The 14,429-nt window shown below is 35.9% G+C and overlaps 1 protein-coding gene across 1 annotated transcript; it reads left to right on the top strand.

Annotated features, from left to right (window-relative positions):
- The first annotated feature begins 1,772 nt into the window (after positions 1 to 1,772).
- On the top strand, positions 1,773 to 5,872 carry LOC145665039 (uncharacterized). Its single transcript, XM_081732279.1, has 2 exons — positions 1,773 to 4,510; positions 5,367 to 5,872. Exons 1-2 carry the CDS (start codon positions 3,998 to 4,000, stop codon positions 5,562 to 5,564), a joined length of 711 nt encoding a protein of 236 aa, XP_081588405.1. The 5' UTR covers positions 1,773 to 3,997; the 3' UTR covers positions 5,565 to 5,872.
- Positions 5,873 to 14,429: the final 8,557 nt, after the last annotated feature.

Below are 14,429 nucleotides of genomic sequence, written 5' to 3' on the forward strand. Positions count from 1 at the left end.
CGTTTCCTCGTACTTTCTTCATTCCACCATTTCTCATCATCACTGTTTCCTTTAGCCTCAGTGTAATAATCGTGGGACGTTAAAGTAGATATTTCATTTTATTTCAAAACATATTAATGGTGTTCTTCTTCCAAAACTAAAGAAATGTAATATTGAACATCGGCAATTCCGTACACCATAGGTGCCGACTACATGGGTATGGCCTTGGCTCTGAGGTTCAAGCATCCGTTGGAAATTTTTAATGTGTACTTATAAAATTAATATTGAAATAACATTTTCATGACATTGACAAAAACTTAGCGCATGTGACCGCAAGTTTGATTTCATAGATGGATGCTTATACGTTGAATAATTGTTTATCAATATAACTTATAGCCCCCTTAGGTATACGGCATATCTAGGATTCAACGATATAACATTATACAACAATAAATAATCTATATTCACAACTGAGAGTAATTTCGTACTTATTTCAAATAACTTGAAGTTTGATGCCGTTATTATGTATTTCTAATGTAGGTCAAAAGTATTTATATAAATTGAGTTTACACAAAAGACATAGACAGTTGAGTCGTTTTCAGTTTTCACTCAAATTATTCTAAAATATTGTGGCCGCGGTGGCTCAGTGGTAGAGCGTTCAGGTGTTTGGGGTCCCGCGTTCGATCCCAGCCCCCGCCAAGTGAACTTTGTGGTGGGCAAACACCGTGTGCGTGGGTTTCCTCGGGGTTCTCCCGTTTCCTCCCACTTTCTTCTTTCCACCATTTTCATTCATTTTTCATTATCACCGTCTCCTTTAGCCTAGCCGGCATAATCGTAGGACGTAAAACTCACAAATTTAATTTCATTTCATATTCTAAAATATTGAGGTTTAATTATTATTTTAATTTTTTCTCTCTATTTTGGTCAATATTGCAAAACATATCATCATCGTCATAATAATAGCTATTCTGCCATTATTGGCAGGTCACTTGCTGCAGCTGAGAAGCTTCGATGACTGTGGTCCTCAGCTAGTCTCTTCGTCTTAACGTAGCAATATTCTGTCTTAATATCTTTCTTCAACTACAATCTCCTTCGTCCCCTCCCTCTAGCACGTCCCTCATAATACAGTTCCTCTTCAGCCAATGTCGTCCTCTTCATTACATCTAAAATTCTTCTTTTCTCCCCTACTGCTACTATTTCTAAAACCTTCGCATTCGTTTTCCGTTCAACCCAGCTGATTCTCTCCTTTTTTCTCCATGCCCACATTTCGAAAGTCTAACTGTTTCATCGTTTTTGCGTAATGTCCTTGTTTCTGCCCCATACAGTACATATTAGAATCAGTAAAACAAAATCTCTATATTTAATTGGAAGTTTGTTTAATACAAGGATTAGCTAATCGTGGTTGAAAAGAAAGATCTGACGCCTTTAGAGTGTAAAAATAATTTTGGAATTTATGGTATTTCAGTGATCTGTGCCGTCTTGGTTTTCTTTCATGCGTCTCAATGTCAGGGGTAGCCTCCCCAGTTTGGAAACCAGTGGAGTATTGGATCTGTTAAAACATAAAAATATTACGAAATGTTGTGATTTATCTTATAAGTAGTGAAGCGTGATCACCCATTTAAAAAAAAAAGTAAAGGTCATCGCCTATGTTGTACAGTATCATCACACTTACACGAAGGTAAAATATATTACATTTAGAAACATACATTGTATTTCCCTCACTATTGGCGCAATTGTAATGAAACCATGAACTGAGAATTTAAAAAATCATTTTTTCTTAAAAAATTATAATGGCAATTTGGTAGGTGAAGATGGAACTAAGTTTTCTGTAATATTTTAACTTTTGGATACATGCATCACATTATTTTTAAAACTCACAAGGACAGTACTTGTAATCAAGAAATAGGAAGCAGAAGCAAAATAGTCAAAAATCACCTGTAGTCAAATAACATTGCTTGTCAGTAGTAATTAACAATTCGGATAAAATCATGAAAAAGATGAAAGCAAACCTCAGGGTAAATTAAAGCTCAAAAATACTTATTTGTACATCATTAGACAACAACAATATTTTGTCAGGAAATGTAATTAGGACTTTCCTAAGATTTTGTAAATTTTTATGTTGGCTTTTGGCGAAGTTAAAAGGAAAAATAATTAAAGTAAACAAGGACAATAGTCCATATAAAATGACCAAGTTTGCAACTAAAAGATCATTCTGCATTCTGCATTCTGGGTCCTGTATCCAGAATCGCAATGGAATGGTCTATACGAAATTACAAATGCCGCAAGAAAGACCATTATCCGGTCAAGACCAAGCAAAATATACAATGAGGTAAAGTATGACTACAGAGAACTTTAACTGTCTATTTTGCATGTGACATGAAATTAGGAGGTCTCTGAAAGTGACAGGCAGATTTGAATGTTTAAATATTTAGCTTATTTCCGTTTGGTTAAGCATTGAGTAAAATTATAATGAACTGTTATACAATTAATCTGACATACTATGTCTGGTTGTGAATTCAGTACTCTTGGATGTTCACTGTTAAATAATTTATATTGTTACAAAAATTTCCACTATACTACCATTGTAAGTCAGTTGTTTCATTAATAAAATATTGTCTTTTGGGACAATAAGAGATTGCAACCATACGTTTAATTTCACTCTTTAATTTGAGGTACGATTTCACTATTTCTTTTGTAATTGATATAACACAATTTATGACTTGATACAATTTATTTTGATTTTTATTTCTTTAATTTTTTTTTTTTTGACTTACGGTACATAGCTCCTTAGGCAAACATATGCTATCATGTGACATGCGAAATAGATATGTTGTTTTTCTCTGTGTCATAGAAACAATATCGAATTATTTTCAATTTTTTGTAATAATTTTGTTATCAGTTTAGCATAGTGTTTGTTTGCTAGTATACATGTTTTCTTATACACAATCGCTCACAGTAGACTTAATTATTTATCTCAAACTACCGCCTGCGTCTCTCGTTTTCGATAGTATAATAATAACATAATTATAGACTTGCTTATTTATCTCAAACTATCGCTTATGTTTCTCGTTTTCGTTCATATTGTACTAACATAATTAACCTTAGTACTCTCAACATTTGTTTTTCGTACTAAAAAAATCACTAATCATTCTCAGGTGAATCCTATTCATTTTCATAACAGGTATATTTTGCTTGAATATTTCGTTCCGTTGCAAACCATAAACAGTACTGACAAAATTGAGTTGAAACATACTGACGAAACGTGGCGTTTTGGGGGGTCGCGTCACAGGGGTTCGTATTTGAATTTCCTCTTTTGTCAGTGGGAATCGTGCTTTTATGATAGATCGATGTAAAATATCCCTGGAATTGGGGTGTGCAGGAATATTTTACCGCCCTATATTAGTCTTCTTTGTGGGGGAAAGACTAACATTCAACTCCTATGCTCAGATGATAAAGTCAGTGTATACGTCAATTTCATTATCTTAGGACTTACCTGAGACATCATAATCATAACATTATAGGCTCAAAATAACAATATGATAAATCACTACATCAGCACAAGTTAAATCACTAACAATCGCAATTACGCACAGGCAATCGCACTCTCACGAGGACATAACATCACAGGACACTTTTCACTTTTCAGAAAAACACACTTTCTTCCGCTACAATTCTAATCATAACATTCCATCTAATAACGGTTGGAGTGTCATTCTTTCGTTTCTGGGTCATTAACCACAAGTAAACAAACACAGTTGCTGCGAAAACTTCCTTGTTTTTATTATATAATATTTGTCCAAAACAAAATATTTCTCAATAATAAACTTTAAACATATCTCATAAATTTTCGATATTGTTCGACTTTACCTTACATTGCAATACGACAAAAACACGAAAAGTTTAAAAAAAATAATAAATATAAAAAAAACTAATGCAATTTCTTTTCTCATTATGCAACTGCAAAGAGATGTCACTGCAGGAGGCCAATTCCTTCTCCAGCAAAATGTAGTCCACCAGCATGGAAACATCCTTCTTCGAGATGGTCCAGTTCCAGATGCTACTTCCTGCCTCTACAAGGGTCAACTTCCAGACGTTCCTGTACCAGCATTGGCCTGCCCGCTTCTGTTTCTCCAGCGCCTCTTACATGCAGATCCAGCCATCTTTCTCCAGAGCCAGAACACCTAATGGTCCACTAGTCCTTGCAGTTATGCCGAGCTTCTACGTCAGCTGTTCCAGAATCACCACCACAACAGCCATCTCCTCCCGTTCCTGTTTCACCACGGATACATCGTCACTTTCATCATTCAGCAGCACCTTGGCTCCAGTTGTTGTTAAAATGTTCCAGTGCCACAGCTGTCCCATCATCATAAAGGTCCAGGGTTCGATTCCAGAACTCGGAAAACCAATCACCGCAGCTTTAGCTCGCCTCCAGTCCACACGACGGACACCGAGACGCCAAGCTGTTTTTCATCCGTCATCAAGGGTCCTTGGTTTGGCCAGGACATCGTTAATTCGCAGCTCCCAGCATAAGGTGACGCCCAAATGCCACACCAAATGCGTAGCTGTTCATCATCCTTCACTACGGTCCCGAGTACATATCAAGAAGAGGACCATCTATAGGAACCACTATCGGTTGCCTACTGTCAGTCGCAGCTCTCAGCATCTGCATTTACAGAGGCCCAGTTGCAGTTCACATCATCTACCATTTCATTCAGTCTTCACTTCGATTTCTGTGGAGTGACTAGGGACATTCTTCGTTTATCGATGGCCACGATGAGGACAATTAGAAGACCCTGTTTTTCACCTCCCAGTGTTTTGAAGTGAGACCACAATCATTCAAGTGGACATTATGTTCACCCCCCAGTGTTTTTCACAGTGTTTAGTGTTTGTCAATTTATTCAATGTTTATTCGAACTGAGAATTTAAAAACTAATGACATACGCTAAAGGTACTGTTCAGGAATTTTTCTTCCAGTTGGTGGGGTAATGTAATGAAACCATGAACTGAGAATTTAAAAAATCATTTTTTCTTAAAAAATTATAATGGCAATTTGGTAGATGAAGATGGAACTAAGTTTTCTGTAATATTTTAACTTTTGGATACATGCATCACATTATTTTTAAAACTCACAAGGACAGTACTTGTAATCAAGAAATAGGAAGCAGAAGCAAAATAGTCAAAAATCACCTGTAGTCAAATAACATTGCTTGTCAGTAGTAATTAACAATTCGGATAAAATCATGAAAAAGATGAAAGCAAACCTCAGGGTAAATTAAAGCTCAAAAATACTTATTTGTACATCATTAGACAACAACAATATTTTGTCAGGAAATGTAATTAGGACTTTCCTAAGATTTTGTAAATTTTTATGTTGGCTTTTGGCGAAGTTAAAAGGAAAAATAATTAAAGTAAACAAGGACAATAGTCCATATAAAATGACCAAGTTTGCAACTAAAAGATCATTCTGCATTCTGCATTCTGGGTCCTGTATCCAGAATCGCAATGGAATGGTCTATACGAAATTACAAATGCCGCAAGAAAGACCATTATCCGGTCAAGACCAAGCAAAATATACAATGAGGTAAAGTATGACTACAGAGAACTTTAACTGTCTATTTTGCATGTGACATGAAATTAGGAGGTCTCTGAAAGTGACAGGCAGATTTGAATGTTTAAATATTTAGCTTATTTCCGTTTGGTTAAGCATTGAGTAAAATTATAATGATCTGTTATACAATTAATCTGACATACTATGTCTGGTTGTGAATTCAGTACTCTTGGATGTTCACTGTTAAATAATTTATATTGTTACAAAAATTTCCACTATACTACCATTGTAAGTCAGTTGTTTCATTAATAAAATATTGTCTTTTGGGACAATAAGAGATTGCAACCATACGTTTAATTTCACTCTTTAATTTGAGGTACGATTTCACTATTTCTTTTGTAATTGATATAACACAATTTATGACTTGATACAATTTATTTAGATTTTTATTTCTTTAATATTTATATTCTTTGAGTTACGGTACACAATGTAGGATTTATTATCCCTTATATCCAGAGTAAAATTTACTTATGAAAATCATAGATTTCTTAAAAGCAAAACTTGCAAGACTCTTGCAAGCAAGACCAAGACTGGGTGTGCAAGACCAAGACCAAGACCAAGACTAGGTGTGCAAGACCAAGACCAAGACCAAGACCGAGGGTTCCAGAGCAAGACCAAGACCAAGACCAAGACCAAGACCGCATGTGCAAGACCAAGACCAAGACCAAGACCACCCGGGTCTTGGTCTTGGTCTTGCATTTGCTCATCACTAGTCTCCCTTAGCCTAAAGAGAATAATCGTGGGACGTTAAACTAAAAGATTTCATTTTATTTTTTTCCATGGAGTGAAATAAACAGATATTGATCAACACGATATAACGTTCGAACTTCTTGCAAATTTTTACCATGACCACAAGACAACTAAGAGAAATTATATAAATGTTCTTTTAAATCATATTCTAAGTGTATCTTTCGTGAGGAATCCGGTAATGCCATGCACAATATTTATGATGTCACATGGTAAAACCAATTAGACCTTTGTGCGTTGTTTGATATGTATATTATTGGAAATGCGTAAAATACCTAACTGTATTAGACGTGTTTCTTCCAGACATGATTTGGAAAGGGCAGTGTCCCGGAGAAGACCAAAATAATACGTTTATACTGTAATATACAGTAGGACGTCGATAATCCGAACGTCAATAATCCGAAAGTTGTCTCTAGAAGCTTTTTACATTTTGTCTTAGCGCTAGCGATAAATAAACAATAGAGTTGTCCGGGGTCGGCGTTGTGTGAAGTCAGTGTTTTCACAAAAGTTCATTCATATGTAATTGTTTGTCATACATATTTTTATTTTCCCTTAGGTCTATAAGTTTTAAATGTGAGTTACAAAAAAAAGTGTAATTTAGTTTACGAGCAGGTTCTCCAGAAACATTAAATGTAAGTAGCCTTATGTACGGTATTGTAATTACTGTAACCACTGTATCGATAAAAGAGCATACCGTACAGTATATTTAAGCCTAAATGGAATTTTCCTGGTCACTTTCGAAAATCCGAACAATTTGAAAATCCGAACTACCTGTGGTCCCAATTAGTTCGGATTTTCTACTTCCTACTGTAATAATAAATAGAATAGTACCAGCAGCGTCCCCCGCCCCCGGAATACTAAGTGTGTCCCCCGGAACATTTTTTTTTTTTTTTTGTGAAAGAACGACTGCTAGTAGTAAAGTTTTAAGCGGTTTTAGTAATCTAAAAATCTATCTAAAATATGTCCATCTAATTATTCATTACTTTTACTATGTGGTGACATTTATCTGGCATATACTTCTAGATCTCATGGCTATTCTGATAGTAATATGTTGTATTGATTTTTCAGAATTCATTTTCTATACAATATGTCTGAATATTACAGGCAACTATAGCCTTAATCCCGTCACATATGAGGGGTCACGTCCCACGGCGAGCATACTTTATGTGGGAGGGGGAAAGAAGGAAGCGGCCTGGGACTTGTATGTTAGATAAGAATTTGGTATTTGTTGATGTGAATGAGGAAATCTAGGAAAAATCTCATTCAGAAGAGCTGACCTGAAAAAGGTATTACAGCTTACCCCCACCGGGAATCGAACTTGGAACCTTTTGCACCAAAGGCGAGAGCGTTAACTACTACGCTACGCGGGACCACATTTTTAAAACTTAGAAATGTATATTATCTTATGCTATTTGTAGTTCTTATAGGGATGCCATATTACTTGAGAACACCGTGTCTTTTGAAGATGTTTGGACAGTCAAAGATATATTATGGAATTATTAATGGAACGTAAAGAACACATTTTACATAATAAAAAAGTTACGCTATACTGGTCTTTTTATGTTATTATTCATACCAATGTAGTTTTCAATATTTTTTCATACTTTTAGTTAGTATTGATCCTCAAAGACTAAAAGAGATTGAAATCATGCTCTGCAATTAGTTCTTCACACGCTTCATGCATCAACATTAGCTAACTTATGAAATTATATGAATTTAGTGGATTAATATTAAGTTACGCATTTTAAAACACCCAAATATATTGGAGACACCACACCCTTATACTTAGAAAATATACGTTATCCCGCAATAACGTATCTATGTATGTATGTTAAGTGTACTTACTAATTAACTATTACCCTGCTTTTATTTTTGTTTTCCTGTAAAGTTTCCCTTCCCATGGTCTACTACACAGAAGAGTCAAAAAAATCTAATAGTTAATTAGTTAGGTAAACCTCATTAGCTTCTTCCGAGAATTGAATCCGGGTCTCTCACGTCGCAAATGTATACGCTGAGAATATAGCCACTAGAAGCTCGGAAATATATGATCAAATATAGAATTGCATTAAAAAAAAAATCTACCCATATGTGCGTATCTATCTACAAAGTTATATTTGTATATCTCCAAAATCGCTTGAATGATAAGTAAGAAAGCAATATTATGCTACATTAATTTTTCTCTTAATTTTATATACAGGGTGAGTCAGAACTCGTTTATGGCTACTCGTTTAAAGTTACAGACGGGAAGTAAGATAGTGCTATTCAAAAATCAAATTTTCAAATTAAGGAACAATATCAATCAAAATCAATTTATTACCTACAACTATTTGTCGTTTACATCCATACATAATCAGCAATCACCATTACTGTTACATCAGTGTTAGTACATTGGCGAGTCCCACCAGGAAATTTTTATTTACTATTATTTACTTTTTGACCCCTATTTTCCCCTACCTTTACCAATTCTTGCTGACTTAATTATGTCAAACGTAATACGGTATACTTTTGCGTTTTTCCTCTCTGTTACTTATTTATTAGTTTTTATCTCTCCCTTGTTTTCGGGAGAGGTTGAAGTCAGGCTCATATGTTTTAGCATGGCATTCAAATACTTAAGTCATACCCTATCTCTTTTTTAAAAATACAGGGTGTTCCAGAGCGACCCAGACACTACCTTTTTCTCGAGAACCGTACATGCTATCAAGTTGAAATAAAAAATTGCATTACAAATGGGGGTTTAAAGAATCCGTAGAAATTATTTACAAAATCCCGAAAGCCCTCCTTCGTGGTGTAATAGGGGGGCACATGCCCCGCTCTTGTGATTTTCGAATGGGAACGATATGTTTCGAATGCACATTCGAAAAGGTGGGAAAAAATAAGATTGCCCTACGAAACATTTGTCCGTACTACCTACCGTTATCCGTGTACCAATTTTTTTTTTCAAAAAAAAATGAAGGTGCGCTAAGTAGACGTCCCCTTACACATCAGGACACACGTGTGGCTACAACAAGATGGTTGCCCAGCACACTTTGAACTGGCAGCAAGGAATCAGCTGAATGCAATGTTTCGTGGTCGGTGAGTAGGTAGGGGTAGACCTGTGCCCTGGCCTCCTATGTCACCAGAGTTAACATTTTTAGATTATTATCTATGGGGACGACTTAAAGAAATCGTTTATCAACATCGCCCCACAGCAAGGGACAAGCAGATTAGTGAGGAGGAAATTATTGCGGTACAGAATCATTTCAGTTACCGTGTGCAGAAATGCGTTGAGGCACAAGGCAGGCATTTCGAAGATCTACTGTAAGTTGGTAAATGTGCATCGAAGTCAGTCCTTTACCTATTCTTTTCGTTTTCGTTCATCATTCGTTTCACACTGTGTTTCGTTTTTCTTTTTATTTCACTTAAGACTAATGTACTATATTTTGTCAAGCAATGTTGTGGCAATCATTTTCTGTACAATGAAGGACCTTTTCAGTTGGCGAAGCAGCCGTTAAACACGCAGTGACCCAGTGGTTAAATGTTCACCTCTGGTGCAAGAGGTCCCTGGTTCGATCCCAGCTCGCGCCAACTGAACCTTGTGGTGGACAAACACCGTGTGCGTGGGTTTTCTCGCGGTCCTCCCGTTTCCTCCTACTTTCTTAATTTCACCATTTCATTCATTTCTCATTATTACTGTCTCTTTTAGCCTACACGGCATAACCGTGGAACTGAAAAAAATAATTTCAATTCATTTGCTATTTCATTTCATGAGCTGGTCGGGGAGTAAGAGTCTTTCAGGGTTCGTCTCCGATTGGGGTCAACCTCGATTACCATCAGTTTTGCAGTAGTGCTTTCACACTTTTCCCGCGGGACAATTCTTCTGAAATCATTATTGGTAGTTACAGCGTCTCGGTTCGAAATCTGTAAAGATATCGCAACAATAATCTAGAATGTACAAAATATAAGAACAAACAAATTAAAAATAAACAAGAAAGGACAACATAAGCTCTCTGACTCGTGTTCGTTTTCTTTTTAGAGAGAGTTGACACAATAAAAACGTCAGTGACCACGTCCAAATTCGGATTCAAGACCTTTAGTTCCAAGAAAGTTCAAAATTCTTTGCAAGGTTTAACGCCAAATACATTTCTGTTTGCATCTATTTTTGATCCAGTTCCAAAAAAAGAGACAAATTTGCGAGGTAAATATAACTTTCCCAGACACTGTTGCTCTGATGTCGTTGGTGGCGAGGGATTATTTCTGGAGAAGAACGTTCTACCCACAGAAGCTGAAGGCTTAATTTGTATCAATTTCTAAGAAAACTCTCTGTAGCTTTCCAAGTAGCCATTTTCATCAGAGATATAATCCTCGTGTTTTTGCACTGAAATAGACAACGTCAACAAGGCGATGATAAACCAAACGGAAGCATTACAAGTGAACTGCTGGTCTTCGCTATTTGGCAATTTGCCTTTTAAAATATCTTCAGGCGGATTTTATCAGGGTGGCAGGGTCAGTGATTTTGTATATTACGAATCGAGTATAAAAGTTAAGTTTCAGCTTACCGAAACTAACGTGCAATTTCAGTTCTAGTTTTCAAAATAGGTTCTCACTAATCTTCTGCACGAGACGAGAAAGAAGGTTATCTCATCTCGTCTCATCTCGATTCTCAAATAATCCTTCCTCGTGTTTTCTCGATTTTCGATAATCATTTCTCGTCTTATCTCGATATTTTTATTTTTTTGTTTTGTAAATTTAGTATGCCGTGATAATTTTTCTCTTAATTTGAACAAAAAGTTATTAGAATGTTTCCGCAGCATGACTCATCCACGAAAGAACATTTAAACCATCATATTATTGAAATACAGGGTGGCCCAAAAGTTGGTATACAGCCCCATTCCTTATTTTATATCATTTCTTATTGTTATCAAACAGGTATACCTATTTTCTTTATTATTTGTTCTTAACATATTTTTACTTATAACTTAAGCCCGGAACAATCGAAGCAAATAAATCCATAAAATAGAATGTAAAACTTGATCAATACAGGGGGTGTATATCTACTTTCGGACCACCCTGTATATAATGTAATGACTTTTGTACCTTTAAACGTTGCTGATGTTCTCATGGTGTTCGTACAATCACTTCATCACTTATAGTTTTCAACGAATTTAAAAAGTCCGTTACTGAATTTTCTAATGTGTGTGTGTATATGTGTGTGTCTGTTATTTGGGAATTTTTCAATTTTGAGCCCTCCATTCGATAGAGAATCAAAAACAACCTAAAAGAAGTGATGGAATTTTTCTCGTCAGTCTTACCGTTCCCGAGGTATTAGCCAAAAGAGTTCGGATTTCGGGAGTTTTAAAGAGCCATATCTCGAGAGCCGTAAATCCTCGAGAGATCATATTGGTGTTGATTAATACCTAAGAGAATGGTGAATATTTTGGTACCAAATAGTAACTAGTGGTCGCTTATTATACCTGCGTTTTCGGTGTATATATATACGGTGATAAAAAGCGACAGCTCAATATAGCTAATTCAATAGATCCCCTAATATGTAAGTGTATTTTCTATTGATTTAATCAAATAAATTTAATATACAATTTCATATAAATAATTAAGGAAATCAACGTCTTCGGCGTTACCCTTACTAATTCCCGGGGCAGCTCATACGTCTCCCCTTGCCTAAACTTGGGCTCAAATATCATAGGGACTGTTACCAATCATCTTAGCAACCCCGAAAACTGTCGATTCGACAGCAATATTGTCATTTTTTGACATCTTATTTTTATTTCCTTCCCCCAACACCACGGAGCCAAACGTAGACTTGAACGGCATCAGGTATATCATTATTCATCTCAGCAACCCCGAAAACTGAATTTGACACTAATATCTGTAGGGAGCTCCCTTATGGCTATACGGTTATCGTACACGTCTTTGGCGTGGGAGATGAGTTCGATATGCCATTTATTTCGGATCCCTCGTTAGGCTTTAGGTTCACGTCTTATAGTCTTGGTGCTGAAATCAACGCTAAATTCCAATGTATCACCAGTAATATTTGTCGTTCCAGGTATTTATACTCTCCTTTTATAGGGGGCCCGCGCTGGCTCAGTGGTAGAACGTTCACTTCTAGTGCTTGGGGTCCCTGGTTCGATCCTAGCTCGTGTCAAGTAAACTTTGTGGTCGACTAACACCGCGTGCGTGTGTTTTCTCGGGGTTCTCCCGTTTTCTTCCACTTTTTTCATTCCACCATTTCTTCATTGTTTCATTATCATCGTCTCCTTTAGTCTAACCGGCATAATCGTGTAACGTAAAATTCAAAGATTTCATTTCATTTTTCCTCTCGTTTTGTGCATGTATTTTTCACTCTCTGCAATCTTCCTCCCAGCCGAAAATCGATAAAACTGCTTCATTTACTACTAGCTCTGGTGAACATCTGTCTGTGTACCACATTTGGTGGTTCTTGGTACTTTCTATCTGAAAATCTCATGACACACACACATAGAGACACAAAGACACGAATTATTCCCCTGTAGATGAACAAAATTGAATGAGCTCTTTTTGAGAAAATCTTCCAAAAAGAAGTCACCCACAAAAGTAAATTACTCCGTCTGGCTTTTTTTTTAAATTTATTTTTTTTAAGAAAAATTGCTTATGCCATAGCCTATTACATACCAATTATAAATCAAATATTGTTTCATTAAAACATAGTTACAGCCGTTTCTGAGAAACTCTTTTATTATTATTATTATTATTATTATTATTATTATTATTATTAGTAGTAGTAGTAGTAGTAGTAGTAGTAGTAGTAGTAGTAGGAAGAAAATTCAAGAATTCTCTTGAAGAATCTTATAGAAATCTTAGGTTTATTATTTTTTCTGGGAATATGTTAAGCCTTATGGTCTCGAGTCGAGTATATATCAAGTGTTCTAAAAATGGCACTCACGTGCCACAGAGCACTATTGTACAACTCAAAATGAAGCAAAAAAATACAGTATATAATTAAATACCTGAAGGGTACGGGGAAAAAACAAGGAATGTCCATGTATGTGCTTTTTCGAGTGCTTTTGCTTTGTCCTATCTACTAGTGACTCTTGATACTATTTGACTGTATACGCCATGCATGCGTAAATGTAGAAATGTCTAGGTAAAAAGGGGCAATGATTTAACTAACCCTATTCTTTTTACGTCCTTTTCAATATTAAAACGCCTTTTTCTCGAAAATGTAGTTTTGTGACATTCCTTCTTTTTTTTTTTTCTTATCCTTCACCTTTCGGGTCCTCGTCTATATACACAAATTGCACTCTGTAGCAGCGTCGCAGATAAAGAACCATAGGAGTAGATCTATCAATCTATCAAATAGTTACATCGATTCTTCCCAGATGGAAGTTCATACATGTTGACACTATACTAATGCCACATTGACTTGATCCCTAGTCTTCCGTTGCAAGCGCTGCTATCGGCTGAAGGAATTCCACTCACTTTTTCTCGCTTAGCAACAGCTGAACTCTTATTGGCTCAACGCTTGGGTGTGTGAGGGTGTGAGCTTTAGTTAGCATTTTTGCCACGGCTCAAGACATTTTGGCAGCACAATAGCACCATCTATTATCGTAACAATCGATGTAACTGTTTGATGGCTTCGTAGAGCAATGCTAATGGTTCTAATTTAATATGCGATGTTGCCACATAGTGAAACTTTTGATTCTCCATAACGGCTGAAGAAGGTTCCGGAGGGTATATCATTACATAATATTTTCGCTTTATTTTCAACTGAATAATTGCGCTGTGTTATCCATAGGCACCATCTTTAGAACACCCGATATACAGTAGATACCAACACCGGGACGAGCATACAGAGATATGGAAAAATCATTTTCCCACTACATAGGAGTCATGAAACGTGTAAATCCGTAAACTCATTGAAATCTCGATTTTTTTTTTCAGAATCACGTTTTTAATCGTCGCTAGAAAGTAAAAATTATTTTTAAAAGCCTATAACTTGTAGAAAAGAATTAACATAAAGTAAACTTAAAAAAAAAAAATAGTTGGACACACTATATTTGCTCAGGTCGTTAATTCTTCTGTTCGCATTCTGAGTACCGAAATTTTTTCTACAAATGATAAA

The sequence above is a fragment of the Thermobia domestica genome, chromosome 11 (genome assembly GCF_964235325.1).
Source record: "Thermobia domestica chromosome 11, izTheDome1.hap1.1, whole genome shotgun sequence".
Lineage (NCBI taxonomy): Eukaryota > Metazoa > Arthropoda > Insecta > Zygentoma > Lepismatidae > Thermobia > Thermobia domestica.